Source organism: Haplochromis burtoni, unplaced genomic scaffold (genome assembly GCF_018398535.1).
Source record: "Haplochromis burtoni strain Fernald_Lab_line unplaced genomic scaffold, NCSU_Asbu1 Contig_6, whole genome shotgun sequence".
Taxonomy (NCBI): domain Eukaryota; kingdom Metazoa; phylum Chordata; class Actinopteri; order Cichliformes; family Cichlidae; genus Haplochromis; species Haplochromis burtoni.
In genome coordinates this window covers 5,402,871-5,423,187 of record NW_024582367.1, presented here as the reverse complement: position 1 = coordinate 5,423,187, position 20,317 = coordinate 5,402,871, and the positions used below count along the sequence as shown (strand labels likewise).

The following is a 20,317-nucleotide window of genomic DNA, read 5'->3' as shown; positions in this document are numbered from 1 at the left end:
GTGTGTGTGTGTGTGTGTGTGTGTGTGTGTGTGTGTGTGTGTGTGTGTGTGTGTGTGTGTAAAAAATGCTTTACAGAAAAACTGGCTTGGATGTGAGAGCTCTTGAGATGCAGCATTTTCTCCTTGTGGATTCTGAAATGATGAAAGAAATGTTTTTCATTTATTGCTTGCTGCTTGTGGCTTCCCTGTTTTTAAAGGATTGCTTGTAAAATGTGTAAATATTTCTATTTTAAGCAGAGCACATGTAGGATCAAGAGGGGGAAATTGTTGACCACTACAGCTGGCTCACTGTTGTGCTTCTGTGTTGGTTTTGTTTGCTTTCTGCTTATGTCTCTTCTCTCAGGTGCTATACAGGCGGGCTGACATGGCCATTGGCTCTCTCACTATCAACGAGGAGCGTTCTGAAATCATCGACTTCTCCGTGCCATTTGTCGAGACGGGCATCAGCGTCATGGTTGCGCGCAGCAACGGAACAGTATCTCCGTCTGCTTTTCTTGGTGAGAAGCACATTCACATTTACAATTTCCTTTGTTCAAGCTGGTTGTATCATTTGTTATCTTTGGAGTGCGATGTTGCCGTCTTTCAAACCACTTTCTTGCAGGGTGGCCTACTTAAACGAGTTCTGTCTCCGTAGACGCTTTAGGAAACTTTTCATTAAGCTTTTATCCCACCAATGACTGTAGCCTACAACTAAATCCCCTAATGCATGACACACACACACCTAAATCTCTTTACCAAACAACAAAATTCAGCTTCATTCTCCCTCCTGGTATCCTGTTATTACACACGTTGATCCCGCCTATCTCAGGGTGAGGTTTTGAAACAGAACCACAAAAGAGACTCACGCCAACCCATGTTTGTTCCTTCACTTCTCCTCCCCCTCTTCCAGAGCCTTATAGCCCAGCAGTCTGGGTCATGATGTTTGTGATGTGCCTGACTGTGGTGGCTGTGACGGTGTTTGTGTTTGAATACTTCAGCCCAGCTGGCTACAATCGCAGTCTGGTGAGCGCCAAAGGTGAGTCTTACATCTTCTTATTGGAAGAATTTATGATGGATAATACAGGACTCATAATTACTAGATCATCGTTAAAGCAGAGGCAAAGTCTGTTGTTTTCAGAGTGTAATGTGTCAAATGGAGTCAATTAGTATTTTCTTCTTTTAAAACTATCCACAGAATAGCTCAGAGCTATTCAATTTGAATCCACCAAGCATTTCAAAGTAAGCCTGCCTACAGGCCTCTAAATCCCGCCCCTTCCCGCTAGCATGTCCTGCAACCTCAAATTCCTTAACAAAATTTTGGGTTGGGTTTGGGAGGGCTAATCAATCCCAGAATTCAGCGCTGACAGAGTGTGCCTCGTCTCCAGGTCCGAAAGGTCATTTTCCTGTTTTAATTAGCATTCGTCGCTTCACTAATCGAAGTGTGATTGATGGCGGTGGCACCCTCCGTTGCTGCACATGAGCAATGGTGGCAGAGAGCGATGGAAACCGGCTGATGCTGTGAAATTGTTCTGTCATCTTGAAGTTTGTAGAAGGGCATGAGATGGCTGATGAATACTTACACAGTGAACAGTAGACATATTTTGTGTGAAGAAAGAACCCAGATAAAGAAAAGGGCTGAACACTGTCATCAGATACTGCACTTAAAGAATCCATTCATCCACGTAAAAAGAAAACAAACAAAACTTAATTTCCCCTTAACTCTGGTGGTATTTTACCATGCAGATAATTTAGCTTTGCTTAGAGATTTCTTTTTTATATTATATTTTGGCTGAAGAAAGCCCCAATCCCCAGTGAAAACAAGACTGTTCTGCTGAGGAAATGACAGCCGCAGTGGGTTTTGTAACTGAAAAAAGCCTGGAAGCAACTGCAGGGAGTGTTAGTTTAGTTTGTCAGGAGCAAAGAAGGAAAGAACATGGAAGGACAAAGTCTGCAGTAAGAGGAGATCTGGGTAGAGGTACTGGTCAAGAAAACTCTGACGTCAGATAATTTCTTCTCTGACCCTTGAAACGTGGGTATTTAAGCCAAAGCAAAGCCTTTACTTTTACATCACATCACATAATTGGCAAATATCATTTTTCAAAGTGCAAACAAATATGAAATGTCTACCACAGTGCAATCCAGACAGTTAACTGAAGATAGTGGCATTTATTTGCAGCAACTGATCCAGGGACAGTTCCACAGTTTTCCCACTTCGCTGTTTATTTCCACTAAACCAATAAAGGAAGATGAGCTCAAGGTCCTACTAGTTTACTCTAAAAGATAAAACATGCATGGTTAGATGATACTGTCGCCTGTTTCTATTTCAGCTCCCGGTGGTCCAACATTCACTATTGGGAAGTCAGTGTGGCTGCTGTGGGGCATCGTCTTCAACAACTCTGTCCCGATTGAAAACCCTAAAGGCACCACGAGTAAGATCATGGTCCTGGTGTGGGCCTTCTTTGCCGTCATCTTCCTGGCTTCTTACACCGCCAACCTGGCTGCTTTCATGATCCAGGAGCAATATATCGACACCGTGTCTGGGCTCTCTGACAAAAAGGTAAGACACTGAACAAAGTTTCACTTGGAGGAACAATGAGGTGGAACAGTTGCTCCCAAACACAGAGAGCTTTCGTGGAGCTGTGAGATATGGAGAAAATCATGTCTTTTTGTTCAAATCCAGCTTATACCACATCATCTGCTCGCTGTCACTCCGCATTGACTAATAAGCCATGAATGGAGGAGAGACAAAAGACTCACAGAAAGCCTTTAAGATGAAGTCAAGTAAAAAGACTCTGATGTGAATGTCTCTGTCCTTTTCCTATCACTGGGGAGCCCAGTGGCATGAATGACTAATCAATTACTCCTTTCTGTCAATACAGATGGTGTCTGAGTCTCAACTTGTCCTGTCAGTGTTATGGTCTGTCCATCAATATTCCCTCTGTGCCGTCTCCATCGCTCGTCTCGCTCACACTGTTAAAACAAGATCGGAAAATGTCAAATGATTTTTAAAAAAAAAACTAAACAGCAACAAAAAAGGGTCAACAGAAGAAAAGAACACCCACATACTTTACTTAAATGTGCATGCACATACTAAGACACACACACATACACTCAACCTGGAAGCAGGTCCTCAGAGGAGCTTTACAAGAAAGCCTGCCGTCATACATAGCATAAACATCTCCCAGGCAGGGATCAGCAGAGCCACTTCAGTGATCTATGGCTGTATTAACTGACTATATTAACTTTATGCAAATGCATTATGCTCCAGAACTGATATTAATTAGCCTGCACAGCATAGAGCCGCACCTTCCTTTAATTCAGCACAACAAAAGATTGGTTAGGTTTAGATCGTACCCTCGCTAGGTTTACATGTTGCAGGTTTAAAGGACACACAATTAGGAGTCTTTGAAATATGTCTTGTTTTGAAAATAACATCATAATTTCCTAGAATTTCCAAAGAAAATTAATAGAAAGAAATCTGCTCTGTGGCGCTAACTATGGACAAAATATGAATCTATCCAAAAGAAGAGCTTTATTTAAACCCAAATATATCTCAATATTTAGTTTACCATGCATAACTATATGATCATTCTTTATTATTTATTCTCTATCATGAGCCAATTGGACTAAATAGGGTTTAAGTTACTAAGAGCCAGTGTTGGTCAAGTTACTTGAAAATAGTAATTAGTTACTAATTACTGATTACTTCTCCAAGAAAGTAATGCCATTTCTTTACTGATTACTAATTACTAATTACTGTTTTGCAATCATAATCCCTTACTTGTTACTTGAAACAAGTAATCAGATTACAGTTACTGTCCATCTCTGCTAATAGCCACAGGTGGGAAGTAATAAAGTGCAAATATTAAATAAAATTAAATAGAATTTCAGGTATCTGCACTTTATTTGAGTATTTATTTTTCAGATAACTTTTTACTGTTATTCCCTAAATTTTTGAACAAATATGTGTACTTTCTACTTCCTACATTTTAAAAATGGACTCATTACTTTTGGTTTAACTCTGGAGCTTAAGTGGGCCGGAAGAAGCGCAGGTGTCTTTTGCAGTACTCCAGAATCTAGCTAGCGCTAAATTGCAGATTTAAAGCTTATGTGTAATGCCATAATTATCATCACATATTTGAATTGTATATGATGCATTTGGATAAAGTATGTATTTTCATATTGTGAAACATCCTGCAAAACAAACTAAACTGTAATAATTTTAAATGGTGTGTTATTTAGTGCATGATAAACAGGTTAGTTTGCAGTACTGTGGTGACTTCACAGTGATGAAAAAGATGACAAGAATTTTTTTTTATTGAAAAATAAAGTTTTCAATTTCCTTAAACAGCTGGCTAATAATAATAAAGTGTAGCAACACTTACATAGCAGGTTTGTGGTCTTACTGTTCAAGCGCTTTACACAACAAGTCACTAAAGCCATTCATGCAGTGCTTTATCTATCACACATCTACAACTACAGTCAGTTTCGGATCACCAGTTAACCTAACAAGCATGTATTTGGACCTTGGGAGGATACTGGCATCCCCAGAGAAAATCCACAGGCACAGGGAGCACAAACTACACACAGAATATTTAAGGAGGACCCAGAACTTGCATGCTGTGAGGCAACAATGCTAATCACCACACCACCTTACCACCCGTGAAGTTCTGAAATTTCTCAAACAGGATGAAATACTTTTTGGAGGGGATTATTTGTGAGCTGTGGATTTATTATACACATCACTGTAGTGTAGGTGTTTCATATTCAGGTTTGGAAAAATGTCTCCAGCTCAGATGAAATGGGAATCTTCTGATGCTGTAAATAAGAACAGATAATACATAAGGTAAAAGGATGATTATAATTGTGATGTGATTATAATCGCAATCATGAGGTTTTAAGTTTACCATGAGGCATTTGTACTTTTTAAAAAAAAAAAAAAAGGTTATAGGACGCACTGCTGAACGAGATTACTGGCTTAATCCTAATGATAGAAATTTATTTCCTAAAATTTAACCTAAAGAGTTTCCTCATTAAGAGGACTTTTTGTACAGTCATTATGTACTAAAATAAGTATATTTTAATGCCCACATACAATATGAGACATGCATAACTGCCCTTTTTTTCTATTAAAGTAATTTCAAACTAATGGGAACAAACTCTGTAGTCCTTGATCTGTATAAAATTGCAGTAACCTTTCAAGTTCAGGAATTGTTGTGTGAAATTCTGCCCTTTGCTTCCACAGAAACTGTTTTCCAAAGCTGCAATTAGTCACTAAAAGGCTGTTGATGCTACATATTATTATTTTATTAACTTAAACACACTCTGCAATTTTGTACACAAGAGGAGCTCAGGACATCGCCGCCCCATCAATTACAATGAAATTGCTTTTAGAGGGAATCTCTTGATGGCCAGCATGGACGGGAGCAGCAATTACAGCAACCAATAATTCTTCAGTTGTATGTATGGGTGTCAAATTAAGATAGACTTGCACAATGTGAACCTATCCTGTAATTTCTAATCTTCTGGCTGTGATGTGGCCTTTTTTTTCCGAAATAGCTCATTATAACAAAAAGCCTCTCATCGAAAGCCATTGCAATGCAGCTAAAGCGTGATTATATGAACACACATAGACGCATCTACTCGTACGCTCACATTTTGATTGGCCCATTCATTCGTGCTCAGCGCAAAAGGTCAACGCTGTAACCAAGATGAATAGCTCTTTGCTGTTTACAGTCTAATTGAGCGTTAACAGACATATTTCGGCTTCATTCTGCTCTCTGCATCATCTAATCAAACGCGAACTTCGATCAGCCACAGATTGAACCACGCTAGGATCATCTCTGTGCAGTGAAATGATTCGAACTCATGCATGTTGATATCAGATTTTAATAACACTGAGGTGAGTGAGTGGCTTCCATTCCATTTATACAGCGTTACGTTTAGTCGCCGATAAGATCAGTTTTGGAAAAAGATGGAATGACTTTAAGATGGATTTCATTAGCAAGAACCTCAACCTGAAATATGAATGACAGGCGTTAATTGAAGATGAAGCAGGGAGCTTGGGCAGAGGCTGTAGTTTGGAAAAGGCTTTACCAAGGATCGGTGGTGGCTTCTGGGCCTAGCAAATCACCATCATACCTTTGAGAGACGTTGAGCCAGGGAAAATGGCAGCAGAGAGTACGTGGTGCCAGCAGGCATTTGTAGAAATTTAAGTGTTTGGGGTGTGGTCCAGCTCATGAAATTGAATTAAATTATTCTAAGTAGTCCCTCATCCTTTTGACTCCTTTCTACCATGTTACTTCACACTTATGTCTGCTCTTTAGTTTATTTTTAATTTCCTCTCCATTTATTGATTCACAATTTCTTGCCTAAGATTCTTCCTAATTTCCCTTTATGTTTCCTTTTCTCCTTTTCCTGAATTCTTCTTGTTTTTTCTTTCCCCTTTCCTTCCTTTTTATTCTTTCCTCTGCACATCCTTCATCTTCATTTTATTTCACCTGTTTCTTCTGCTCTTTCGTCTTTTGCCTCCTCTTTTCCACATCCTTTGGTCTTTCCTTTGTTTTTTGTTCTCTGACACTCCTTTAGGGCATTTATTCCCTTCAAGGACCTGAAGCTCCATAAAGCACCCCTCCAATAGCCAAACCCATCTGTTCTCTGATTGGATAGTTAAATATGTGATTGACATGACATTGACCAATCAGATGAAAGGAAGAAAAATAGGGTCAAAATTCGTACTTGCAACTTGCAGAGTTTCACACGTATTTTTTTTTGGCTAAGTCCACATACAAATCTTTTTTACACACACAAATTCTTTTTACACATACAAAACTGATTTACAAGTACAAAATATTTATGACCACAATTTGAGCCCATACTCCTTTTTCATATCTTCATTTTTCTTTACTCTCCTCAGTTTTCCCTGTCTACATTTTAAAATATATTTTTCCCCTTTTGCTCATCTCCTCATCAGCATTTTTTTTGTTCTCTCCCACTTCCATATTCTTCCCTGACTACCGTCAGTCTCTTGTCACTGCTTACTCCTTCTCTCTTTATGCTTTTCTCCTCACTGAAAGTCTCTTATTTCACTATGTCTCACTTATCTCATGCGTCTTCTCCTCTTTCCCTTTTCTCTCTTCCTCCGTCTCCCTGCAGTTCCAGAGACCACATGAGCATTATCCTCCTTTCCGCTTCGGGACCGTCCCAAATGGAAGCACAGAGAGAAACATCCGCAGCAACTACCCCGACATGCATACGTACATGGTGAAATACAACCAGAAAGGGGTGGAGGAAGCCCTAGAAAGCCTCAAAAATGGGTAAAGTTTTAATTACATTTTAAATATATTACACATTTAGATAGAAAATTATATTTAATTGGTCCTCATCCAAGTAAAGACATAGTAATAATTATTAGAATTTGTATAGTACACTTGAGGTTTGATGCTCTATGTATCTATTTCTAAAATAGGCCAATCTGATGGGTGTATTTTTAGGTTTAAAGTAATTTCCAGTAGAGCTTAATTTGTATAGAAAAGAGCTGTCGAGAATGCCAACTTCACAAAGGACCAGATCATTTTTGAGAACCATACAGGTGATTTGGGACATTTTTTATAAACCAGTTGTGCGCTCTTTATATTTTTTTTTTTTACTGATTTTCTTGGTTTCCCTCTGAAATAAAAATAGATTTTCAGACATCTGATCCAACATTTTCTTTCTTTCTTTCTTTCTTTCTTTCTTTCTTTCTTTCTTTCTTTCTTTCTTTCTTTCTTTCTTTCTTGTTTACCTTTAATTAGTAATGCACCTGATGGAGTGTGTTGTCAGTCAGTTCCAGACGTAAAAGACCACCGACTTATGGACTGCTCTGAAATTCGGCAAAAGCATTCACGGTGGCGAGATGATGAAGTAATTGTATCAGATACTTTGGTGTCACGATCAAGTACAAGATAGATAGGAGGTTAATGTAGTGAGATAGATTCCATTATATTTAGTGCAGGTATCCATGAGCCCAAGAGCATAAATCGTAACTATTGTGTTGATCCTTTGACTTTTTAATCTAATGCAATGTCCTAACTTTAAACTTTATCCAACCAACTCAATTTTGTTGCAGACAGTCACTGTCTGCAGGGAACAGATATTAGCCCGTGAATACTTGCCTGTCATTGTGAACCCGTTGACGTTACCTCTTTGCCCAAAGTGTTTTTTATCTTAATTCAGCCTCACAGAGCCTCTAGCTGTAGCTTTGGGGTCCAACAATATCCTTGTATCCGACAGCCTGGGTTTCTGTTCGAGACTTTTCAGAGTGTTGTAAGAGAGAGGCTCTCAACTGGTGCATTTAAATTTGGCATTATACTTTAAAAAAAAGCTGAGTAAAGCTTCTTTTTGATGAATTTCGACTATCAAGCAAGATTCAAACTAGATGATTGCTTTTTAAATTAACTGACAGTAATGTCGGACTAGAAGGCAGAATGTGGGCTGTAGTAAGTAAAATACCACATTCCTATTTGATAGGCTAAAATACCCCAAACTACACACAGAGTACACAACTCAGTAAGTACAAAAAAAATTCACTAAGGGAGAAATTCTATCGAAGCTGATGCTGGTGCTTTGTGAAAAAATACACCCAACTCTTGTTGGAACATGAATTAACTGCGATTAACCTTTTTTTTGTTTTAATTTGAGTTAAATGTCACAAACCATTCTTAGGCATGATTACTGTTACACCTGTCGAAAAAGCATCATATTATTATGCCACCCTCTAATGACACTGAAGTCACGCTGATGTCTATTACTCTGAAAAGCTTTACAAAGCAGTTTCTAAGGCTTTGATACTCCACTAAACCGCGATGAGAGTGATTACCCACAAATAGACAAAACTTGGAGCAGTGGCTGGTTTAGCAAAGTTATTCCAAGAGCCCAGAACAACATCTAAGGAACTGCAGGCCTCACTGGACCTTCAGAGACTGGGAAAAAATGATATTCATGGGAGAGTTCCAAGGTGAAAACCACTGTTGACCAAAAAGAACTCAAAGCTCTTCTCACATTTGCCAAATCTTGATCATCCCTAAGAGTTTGGGGAAAATATTTAGTGGCCTGACAAGACAAACATTTTGGAAGCTCTGAGTCCTGACATGGTACCAGCAGTCAGACATGGCTGTGGTAGTGTGATGGTCTGGGGCTGCTTTGCTGCTTCAAGATGCCTTCATCTATTCAATTCAATTCAAATAGCACAAAATTAATCTGTTGTCTCAAGGCGCTTTATTTATAAGATAAAGATCCTGCAATAATACAGCCAAAGACCACAGAGGAGAAAGCACTTGGCGATAGTGGGAAGGAAAAACTCCTTTTACCAGGATATAAACTCCAGCAGAACCAGGCTCAGGGTGGGGCGGCCATCTGCTGCCATCAGTTGCCAGTTTTCACAAACACTTGATTGCAATTCTTGTCACAGCCAGGTTGTTAGTTACTTACGTTTAGGATGTAACTGCTTTTCCACACAGGACCAGGTAGGTTTGGATAACTTTACTTGCTTGATAAAAGAAGTCATTATTTAAAAAAAATTACATTTTGTGTTTACTCTGTAATCTTTGTCTAATATTAAAATGTGTTCATGATCTAACACATGCAAATATGACAAATATGCAAAACGGAAAAGAGAAATCAGAAGGAGGGCAAAGTTAGGCAGTGAAACACACGGTGCAGGGGATTCTGGAACAACTTCACCTGTGGTTCATGAGGACAGCTTACAGTCTGAAAAATCCAGCAGAACTTGTAATATATAGAATAACTTTATTGACTGACTGATGCATTTGGATTTGAAGCTTCATCAGGGTGGAAATAAAATCATACAGAGAACATTTTAAGTAATATATATATGTATATATAAAAACATCAAACAGCCACTACACTTAAGATACTCCATTTGCATGCAGGAAGCTGGACGCCTTCATTTATGATGCTGCTGTTTTAAACTACATGGCCGGGAAGGATGAGGGCTGCAAACTGGTGACCATCGGCAGTGGGAAAGTGTTTGCCACCACGGGGTATGGCATCGCTCTGGAGAAAGACTCACGCTGGAAACGACCTATTGATCTAGCACTGTTGCAGTTCCTTGGAGATGGTAGGCACAGATCCAAATCTTTCATTTTAAAAAGTACATCTCGTACCTGCACACACTTTTAGATTTTCCTCAACTGTAAACGTCTGTGTTTATTTCTGTCTCTGTGGCACACTGTATGTGCACTATGTATCTGGAGTCAGTCCAGTTCAGTGTGTGCTGTATCAGCAGGGAAGTGGGCTTACAGGGAAGAGTTAATATCCTGCAGAACAGCAGGAAATGTTAGGGATATGATTATCTCTGTGACACACTCACACACACATATATATACACGTCCTACCTACACACACACACAAACACATTCCCCATGGTGGCTGCCGCCGGTCTGGAGTTAATATCCTCCCTCCTCTGAGAGCTTAAGAGCACCCTCCCCGCATACGCACACACTCACACTCACTCCGAGTTTTCCGTGATGATGTAACTAACAGTGTGTTTATGGTCAACATACGGTAACTGGGTGATAAAATGGGCCGCTGGGGAGAGCTCAGCTCAAGAGGTGGCCACCTGTTCAGAGGCCTAGAGGGGTGGCTTTTGTGGTAATGATATTTAATGGAGATATGTTCAGGGACCTTACGTTCTCTGATATAAAGGGTGCTGTATTGGAACAGGGGAATGCATTAACATGACCAGAAAAACAAAGAAGACAAAATATGCATATGTATAAAGCTTTTGTGTACACCTTATGCATACATATCTTTGAGTTTTGGTCCAAAACGTTGTTGAATTTTAAAAAACATTAATAATTACCTAAATATACAGTATAATATGCACTTAATATCTCCCTTTATAATTCACATATTCACATTAAAGCTATACAGTATCTCCACAGATGGAAATATTCACTTCAGTTAGATATACCTGTGTTCCAGCCACACAGATCTCCACTATATATATGGTCAGCTCATAGGCAACAAAGAATGAAGTTGCACCACCAAATGAATAAGGATTACCACAGGTTAATTAAACTTAATAATAATCGTGATGAGTGTAAATTCATATCAGTGGTGTGAAGCAGTGCATGGATGAGCTGGCAAGTGTGTGGCATATGATGTGAGTGCAAAAAGAACAATAAACCAAATTAAACACACTCCAATCTGAGCACATTTCTCCCCAATATGTAGGGTTAATTTAATAGAAGGAAATCATCAAAATTTAATAACCCTTTGCCCTGTGACTGGGCCATTAATGTGGCCAGGGAAAGTGGAAAGACAAGTGCAAATCATACAGTCCACAAAACCAACAACTAGACTATATTTACACACATTTTCCCAAAATTAAAGGTGGGAATATTGGACGAGCGCCCAATTGTTACGATTCCTAGGCCGCAATACAGAATGAGTCATGCAAACTGAATAATAATTATCATAGGTTTATTATGAGAAATTGAAACCTATGACATTTGAATATTTTGTTTTCTAAAGCAAAACAAAACAAAACAAAAACTTTGCTCCACTCCAAAAACTTAAATCACCTTAAAAACTTCATCTATCCAGAATAATTGTTTGCTTTGTTTACAACAAGCATTCACACTATGGAACTCAGAGTTGCCTGAAGTTAGCTCTGTCCAACTACAGTGTAAAAAACCTCTAAAACATATGACATGTTCATTATGGAAATGGTTATCTTCAGGTTACTATAAAGCTGTCATGTCTCTGACTAACTCCCATAAACCTTCATCCCTTTTAGGAGACACCGAGCGCTTAGAGACAGTTTGGTTGTCAGGCATCTGCCAGAATGAGAAGAACGAAGTAATGAGCAGCAAGTTGGACATCGACAACATGGCAGGTGTATTCTACATGCTACTGGTGGCTATGGGCCTCAGCTTGCTGGTCTTTGCCTGGGAACACCTGCTTTACTGGAAACTAAGACACTCCCTTCACAAGTCTCACAAACTCGACTTCCTGTTGGCCATCAGCAGGGTGAGATTTGCAAGTTTGTTCACTGATTTTTGTTGTTTTATTTATTGCCTTCGTGGAAATAGGAGCAACAAAAACAGGCAGGATAGAAAGAAAGCAGGCAGCAAAAATCAAGCGGGAATTGGGATGGGATCACTGCTGATGGCATTTGTGCACATCTGGTATGTTCCAGGGTTGCACTGTGGTCCAGTGAGGACACAGAAAATGCAAAAAAGACTTAGACATACATATTGATTTTAATATATATAATGAATATAATACATATATTGGATTAAATCTTCTTTTTTAACAGTTGATATGGCTCTTTGGTACAGAGGTTAACGCTGGGTTCTGACCTGCTGGTTGGCTGGGGCCTTTATTTGTGGACTTTGAATGATTTCCCTGTGCCCACCTGGCTTTTTTCTGGGTGCTTAGGCTTCCTGCCTCAGGTTAATTGGCCGTATGTGTTGATGTTAGCTCGAACACCTGTCTATCTCTGTGTTAGCCCTGAGATGGACAGGTGACCTATCCGGAGTATATCCCGCCTCTTAGCCGGTGTCAGCTGGCCTCACTCAGCTGCTCAGCCTCACTCTGACCCTGGCTGGATAAGCGATGAAGAAAATGGATGGATGGCTGTTATGTGCTCTAACCTCTCAGCTATCAGGTTGCCTCTTGTCAGTTGATTAAGTTGTTTTTGTGAGAGAGCTGGGTTGTTTATGCATCCTCGGTTGGTTTGATAACTGATTGCATGATTTACAGAAGGGGGATTGAGAAATTGCCTCGCTGATTTTTGCATTGATCATTTAGTTAAGTGACTGATTGGCCCCTGTAATTTGATTAGTTGTATAACAGCTTGCTGGAGAGATTGAAAGACTGGCTGGTATATTATTTTGGCTCTAAGTGGTTGGTTGGTTTTTTCTTCATTTAACATGTTGTTTTACACGAAGTGGCTTTTATGTGATGATAAATTAATGCAAATGGCTGTGTATTTGCATGCAATTACATTGCGTTATTGAAAGGCCTTGTTATAATGTTAGCTAAAATGGTACAGTATTCTTATTAAGAATGAGAGGGGAGGGGAGAGACAAAAAAGGATGAAAAGCAGCTCTAATTCTGATGTTTACTCAGCATTTAACTTTGATTGCCTAATGTTCAATTAGCCTAAATCACTACCCAGTTTGTTGATGCAGTTGTTTTGGAATGTGGTTATTGAGGCAAAATGCTCTGGCCTCAGTTACAGCCAGGAAAATGTCTATGGACTCCAGCCTCCTCTACTGTGTAATCATACCATTGTGCCTGGATCTGGGTTTTATCAGATTAACGGCTAAATGACTATCTGATCATTAATCCATATGGGGCAGCCCCAAGGACCAAATTAAATTTGGCTCTTTCAGGATGTCTCAGCAAACTGTAAGCAGAGAACAGTCATGGGATTTGGCTCTTTGTTTGTTAGAGTTAGAGACAGTTTGTTCTGTAAGGGACTTTAGGCATGTGTCCCCATGTGCCACTATTGGTCCAATCCTCTCAGCTTAAACAGTTTTTCCTTGGGTTCGGGGAGAATGCATAATTTACTGGTGACTAACACTTGCCTCGGTGACAAGATAAGATATTAATGAAATCTATTTTTATGCCAATGGGATGTTTAGTATATAAGAGGTGGGTCATCACTTTAAGATGGGGGAAATCTCATCTGTCAAATTGTTCCCACTAGGGCGATTCAAAGTTAAACAGTTTGTGGCTAACCAGTGATTTCTTGATTTATTCCTAAATTCTGTTTTCTTGTCTTTTGAGTCATTCTTGTCTGTGGTAATTGAGAGAAGTATTGCAGTACAGACAGTAGACATCTGGATGTAAGCAGAACGGTAGCTTCTCTTCCTGCTGTGACAGATGAAGCTGTGGCTGGATATGTGCCGTTGGTTCAATCTGTGAAAGACATATCCAGCTAGAATAAGACTAGTATTATTTGAACCTGTTGTGCTTCCCTCAGATATGTGCAACCAACATATGTCAGGTTAACATCCAATGCACAGCTACAGCCAGAATCACTGACATCATTAAGAGGAGAAGCTGAGATGGAGGTGGGTTGCAAAGTTGCTTGCAGACACACCACAGCTGAGAGTAGCCTAAAGCAGCTTCAGTAGTGTGGCCAAGACTGTTGCAGAGATTGACTTCTTGAACCCTGCCTGAACCACCACTATGTTCACTGTTTCTTCCTAATATTAGAAACACAGACAGCAGCTATAAATAAGGATTCACCAACTCTCACTGTAGTTATAACCAGCAGTGGTCTATTATAACACACAACATTGTATTGTAATGCAGCTCAGCCTTTCTCATTAGATCAGATGAAATACAAACATATAAAAGAAACAAAACAGTATTTCAAGGTAATGCCAAAGTAGTCCTTAAAAAGATCTTTGGGGGCAAAGAATTTTTCTCACGTCTTGTCTTCATTCTTTTTGTTTTTTTTGTCCCTCTCGTTTATCTTTCAGGGTATTTACAGTTGCTTCAATGGAGTGGAGGATACTGGGCGTTCGTCTGGTTTGGCCAAACCTGATTTGACCTCCAATTATGCGCAAGCAAATATGCTTAAGATGCTTCGAACTGCAAAGGATTTGGTCTCCACCGCTAATGTAGAGAGCTCCCTAGACAACGCCACCAAGACCATTGAACAGCTGAGTCGACATGGTGGCAGCTTGCCTGTTCGTGTTCCACAAGTTGCCACAGAAGCTGTACCAGCAGGGTTTGCTTATATTACAGAGAATCATTGCTCTCTTCCTCAGCAGTCTCTAACCCCACCTCTGACTGCTGTAACCTCTCTTAAACAGCAGAGGGGTATGAGCAGGCCCACACCACTGCGCTACACACTACCAACGCGCTCTACTTCATGTCTATATGACAGACCACTTCCTGTTTCCAGCCTCAGCAGTCCCCACTTGGCCGTTGGAGAGCCACTCCCTCATCAACATCCACACCACTACCAAACCACCGGGAGACTCTATGTAGACACCCACTCACACTCGTCCTTCATTCCCTGCACCGATCTCCAGCTACCTGACATCTACACCTCTCACCCAGCCTCCTCACCCCAAAACCAGCATGTTCAACTGGGGTTTTCCCGACGGAAAAGGAGGTCCAAGAGTTTTCAGTTTGACGATGGGGATGTGGAGAGGAGAATACACGGGGAGCAGGAAAAGAGTGACAAAAGTCCTGTGTGTCTGAGTGAGCTTAAAGTCAACCACCTCCAAGACAACCACATGTCGTCCCCGAGCGTTGACAATATTTATACAGGGGAGACGATGCCTCCGCGTGTAGAGAACTACGGCTCTTGGCCACCGGAGGACCTTGTGCTGAGAGGCAGACGCAGGCACAGACGCCCCTCTTTTCTCAAAGCAACATGGGGTAGCGAGCAGATCCACCAGCTTGATGAATCCCAGTCTTCCCTGTCCAGTCAATCACCTTCAACCCTTCCAGACCTCTTCCCATGTATTCTTACTCAAACTACACCTGCTAAGGCATACAATCCTGCACATCTTCGAAACAACCTGTGCCTCCCGAGGAACCAGGCCTACCTCCATATAAGGGAGGACCAAAGGAAGCCCAATGGGCGTAAGGGCCAGCGGCTGCGCTACTCGCACTCAACCCACCTACCAACATATGGAGAAGCAGTGCAACATGGGACTGGGATAGGGCGGGGCGTGGTACGGAGAGCCACCAGCTTGCTCAGCAGACAGTATGCGCATTACCTGAACTCATACCCTGGACTCCCCCTCTACCATGGTCCCCTGGACTTGCAGCACCACAGCCAGACTGCTAGCAATCACCCAGGATCCAGCCCAGTTTGCCAGCTGTTGGCTTGTGGTGGTGGGGGGTGTGGGGGGCAGCGGGCTCTGTTGTACCAGGACAGTGTGTATGGAGCCTACGGGGTCTATCAGGGGTCCCAGACTGGATCAGAGGCTCAGGTAGGTCAGGGAGCAGGGGGGCAGCCTGTGGGGAGCCCCTGTGTACTTAGGCCCTGGCGACGGGTGTCCAGCTTGGAATCTGAAGTTTGATTGGACACCTCTAGGACCTCAAAAGGTGAAAATTGTGGTTATACAGTTGACAGGACATTAAAACATTACCACTGTGGAGAGAGTTTATTGGTTAGATTAACATAAAAGGGTAAAGTGTGTGACTTGAAGTAACTGTTGATTTTCGATGTGACTTTATGTGGTAAAGAACAAAGTTTTGGCTCGCCAGATTTTACGGATATGTTGAACTGACGCGATAATCAGTACAGAAAGAAGACTGCACTGTTACCAATATATCCTCAAGAAAGCTACCGAAATCTGACGTTGGCAGGTTAAACCCACTTGCTACTTTCTTATGAACAACGCTTATGTGTTTTCTGTGCTTCAATGTGCACCAAAATTTACAGCAGTCTATGGTGTTGGCGCATGGTTAAACTATAACCAGAGTTTTCATGCTGTGTGTGTTGTGTATATTTTATTGTGGATGGTTGGGATTTAGTCTTGGGTGTCGAATAGATGGACTATCTTTAAACACAACCACCAAAAACAAGCAGCCATTGTAGCAAGATATTTTAAGAGAGATGCAAAGCAGACGTGGAGAGTTTTATTTCCAACATGAAACATTCAGTATTAAAATGCTTGTATTCCAGAAACAAAAAGCAGCAGCAGTTTTCTAAACTGAAGTAATAATCATTTTGAGACATCTGTTATTTTCAGGTAACTTAATTAAATATTCATAATGTTTTGGAGCTAAAATCATCACGTCTTCATTTAGTGATGAGGCAGACAAGGGATTGACTATGTGAAAGCAGTCCATGTGAACACAATCTGCAAACTGGTGAAAGCGACAGGACAGGATTGACCAGCACTAGGTGTCTTAAACTATGGACTCTCGTTCCTCGCTGTGTCTCACTGTGAGGCTACAGTACAGCACAACATCGCACAGGGCCTGACATTAAATCAATTCTATATCCTAAATACTATATCAATATAGAGAAATGTGTTAATTGAGGCTGTTAGTGTCATATTCATGTATTCTACATATGATAGGAATTTATAGTCACTCTTTTTCTAAATACACCTCTGGCACATTCTGAGTTTTTCTTTTTGTAAAGCTGTCGCTGATTTATTGAAACATTTGTTATTACTGTATTAACTCTACAGTTTGCCTATATTACGATTTTCATCACTCCCTCTTTTCCACTCTTTTATATTCCCTCATTGTCCCTATTTCCCATCTCCTCTAACTGTTTAATGATCAAATTTAAATGAGGTAATTGAAAGCTATTCTAGTATCTATATTACCTGGCTCCCTCACCCTGTAATTAATCACTTAGACCAATTAAAGAGCCTTTTTGAAAGAATATGCATGTGTACTTCTTCTTTGTTGCTCCTATTTTGTTGAGGAACATTTGTATTCTAATAGAATACAAAGCCATATTACAGTACTCTGGGTAGCCTGATACTTGATTCCATGACCTTAGTTCTTCACAGCATAGAAAGTTTCATAGTACAAGGTGGTGGAAACATTCCTTAGAGATGTTGGTTAGCTACACATCGGTATCGCAAATCTTATTCAGCCCTGGGGTCAAATCAAAAGGAATATCATACGGATCCTTCAGGTTACACAGAATACATTGTTCACTATTATGTTAAGGTGGACAGACTGTGAACCAAAGCCTTTTTTTATGCATCAAATATTTATTCAAGCGTTTTGCACTCAATTATTTAAAACAAGCATTGCCTCAGGAAAGTTTTGATGGTGGACGGGAATGCTGGGAAATGTATCACTTGTACTTCTTGATTTAGCTTCCTGTCATTTGTAGAAAACGCTCGTGAACCGGTTGACGTCAACGATGCAATAATTTGCTTATAGTAAATGTCGTCAGCACAGTGGCATTATAAATTATGTTTAGCAGGTAAAGTAATATAATAGTGCAAAGGTCTCCAACCTTTTTTGCACCACGGACCAGTTTATGTCCGACAATATTTTCACGGACCAGCCTTTAAGGTGTTGCAGATAAATGCAAGAACATAAAACCAGTACCAGTACAAAAAAAAAGAGAAGATTTATTCATAACACCCGGGAAAAGATCCAGGGAAACCGAGTTAGCGATAAAAACAATAAAAAAAGAAATAACGCCAAAAAATGATAAAAACCCTGAAAACCATAAATTTCACACCTGAGCATCAACTCTCGCGGCCTGGTACCAAACGACTCACGGACTGGTCCATGGCCCAGGGGTTGGTGACCGCTGTAATAGTGATCAAAGGAGGAAGGAGATAAGAGAGCAGAGTAACTATGTCACCAGGACCTCGGATCTGAGTTATCAGTGACTTTGCTGTGACAAAAGATCAAGTTCTGAGGGGTGAGTACTGTTTTTGTAAAGAATTGTTGCATGTTGAAAATATACAAACATGTCATTGTGTGTATGTTACAGAGATTTTGTGGTAGATTATGAGGCACAGCTAAGTGCCTGCTGTTCAGTGTCTTAATTCAGACTTCTCTGTAAATACACATCTGTTAATACATACACGACTTTTGAACTAACTTCTCTATTTGGAACTTGCCAAACCTCTGATCACATATCAAAAATCAACACATATGTGTAGAAAATACAGTTAAACATACTTAAATATCAAACAATGGCACAACAGTGATATCTGATAACTAAGAACTTAGAAAATATACAAGTTAGAAAGGACAGGAAAGACAGACTAGCGGACGAAGATGAGGATCTGGTCACAGATCAAAGCCTCCTTCGCTGATCTTGTCATATGGAGGTCAATCATCTGCTGCAGCATCCGGGAGGAATATCCTTTTGGTGTTTGGGTCACATGTCAGCTGGTGACACAAATACAAGGCAGAAAAAAAGATACCATCAACTGGCAGTGATGTTCTTCTGTCACTTCTAATCTGCTGTCAACTTTTCAACTTTTGACATAATTTCTGTCAGCGTTTACCAAACCTGACAGAGTGGCGATCATGGCACGCTATTAACTCTCCAGTAACCCCTGCCTGAAGCAAATTCAAGCAAAGATAACGTACCTCAGTCCAAGGTGACCTTTTACTCCATGCTGTTGTCATAACGAGATAAGACTCCATTGAGGAAGCCGGATGAGTAATGTTCGGGAGCAAAAACATTGAGCACTATGATTTTTCCATTACTTTCTTCTTTGTTATTGGAGCATTGCCTTAGATTGGACCATAATATTGATTTAATCCTCTTCTCTGCTGCTGATCCCATATTTTTAGCATTTGAGGTAATTGGACTGCTTTTCATCCTAGAAGATCAGAAAGAGGCTCAGCGGGCTTTGGTAATTATGTAATTAAGACATGCTTTTTGGCCCAAGATAAAAAGCCTGGATTTGAACAGGTGAAGGTGGATTTTATCTTTTTGGGTACAACTATCTGATAGCATTGTTGTGCAAAAGGAAAGTATAGTTAGAAGAGATGCCCATCTCTATATCATAAAGCATCTATGTCATTTTCTTTTGTTGGTGAGAAGGAAAAAATGGATGCTTCTGAATTTGAACTTGTAATCTATGAAGCAGCAATGTATACAGTGGAGAATGATGTACTTGTGCTAATAAAAACATAATCTAAATATAGCATAATCTAAAATAACTTTCTTCAGATGGAGGTTTTAAGAACTGCACGTTTCACTTCTTTGTTACACATTAACATCTGGAAGAGCTTCTCCATTCTGCTGTGGGGAAAGTAATTCATCCCAGCCATCAGTAAACACCCTCTACATGCTATCAGGCCATCTGGGGCTCTGTGACCAGATCTCTCCACATTTATGTAACTGTAACACATCAGCACCATTCTTTTTTTTCTTTTTCTTTTTTTTTTTGCCATTCTTTAGCTCTTGCATATTGTTTTTATATTTACCATATGTTAAATTACAGTTCACATTTTTTAGTTGTTAGTGAAAAGTTTTAACTATTGCATGAATATAACTAATAACTAACCTTAAGATGACTCATAAAAACTCTTTGTCAAAACTTTGGTTTTCATTGAGTCTGAATTTTAAATTGTCCTGATCTCTATGGATCTATGGATTGTTATGCATGTCCATCCATCCATCCATCTTCATCCGCTTTATCCGAGGCTGGGTCGCGGGGGCAGCAGCCTAAGCAAAGAGGTCCAGACCTCCCTCTCCCCAGCCACCTCCTCCAGCTTATCCGGGGGAACACCAAGGCGTTCCCAGGCCAGCCGAGAGATATAATCTCTCCAGCGTGTCCTGGGTCTGCCCCGGGGCCTCCTCCCGGTGGGACATGCCTGGAACACCTCACCCAGGAGGCGCCCAGGGGGC

General features: G+C 40.4%; 1 protein-coding gene across 1 annotated transcript in view; it reads left to right on the top strand.

The window, feature by feature from the left end:
• LOC102295918 (glutamate receptor ionotropic, NMDA 2C) overlaps nucleotides 1-17,944 on the top strand; it is a 62,252-nt gene extending 44,308 nt beyond the window's left edge. Inside the window, exons 10-16 of the mRNA XM_005913535.3 lie at nucleotides 344-497; nucleotides 890-1,015; nucleotides 2,307-2,536; nucleotides 7,135-7,295; nucleotides 9,909-10,096; nucleotides 11,780-12,012; nucleotides 14,481-17,944. Of these exons, the coding sequence (XP_005913597.1) occupies nucleotides 344-497; nucleotides 890-1,015; nucleotides 2,307-2,536; nucleotides 7,135-7,295; nucleotides 9,909-10,096; nucleotides 11,780-12,012; nucleotides 14,481-16,040 (2,652 nt within the window). The 3' untranslated portion in view covers nucleotides 16,041-17,944. The remainder of the gene's footprint in view (nucleotides 1-343; nucleotides 498-889; nucleotides 1,016-2,306; nucleotides 2,537-7,134; nucleotides 7,296-9,908; nucleotides 10,097-11,779; nucleotides 12,013-14,480) is intronic.
• The last annotated feature ends 2,373 nt before the right edge of the window (nucleotides 17,945-20,317 follow it).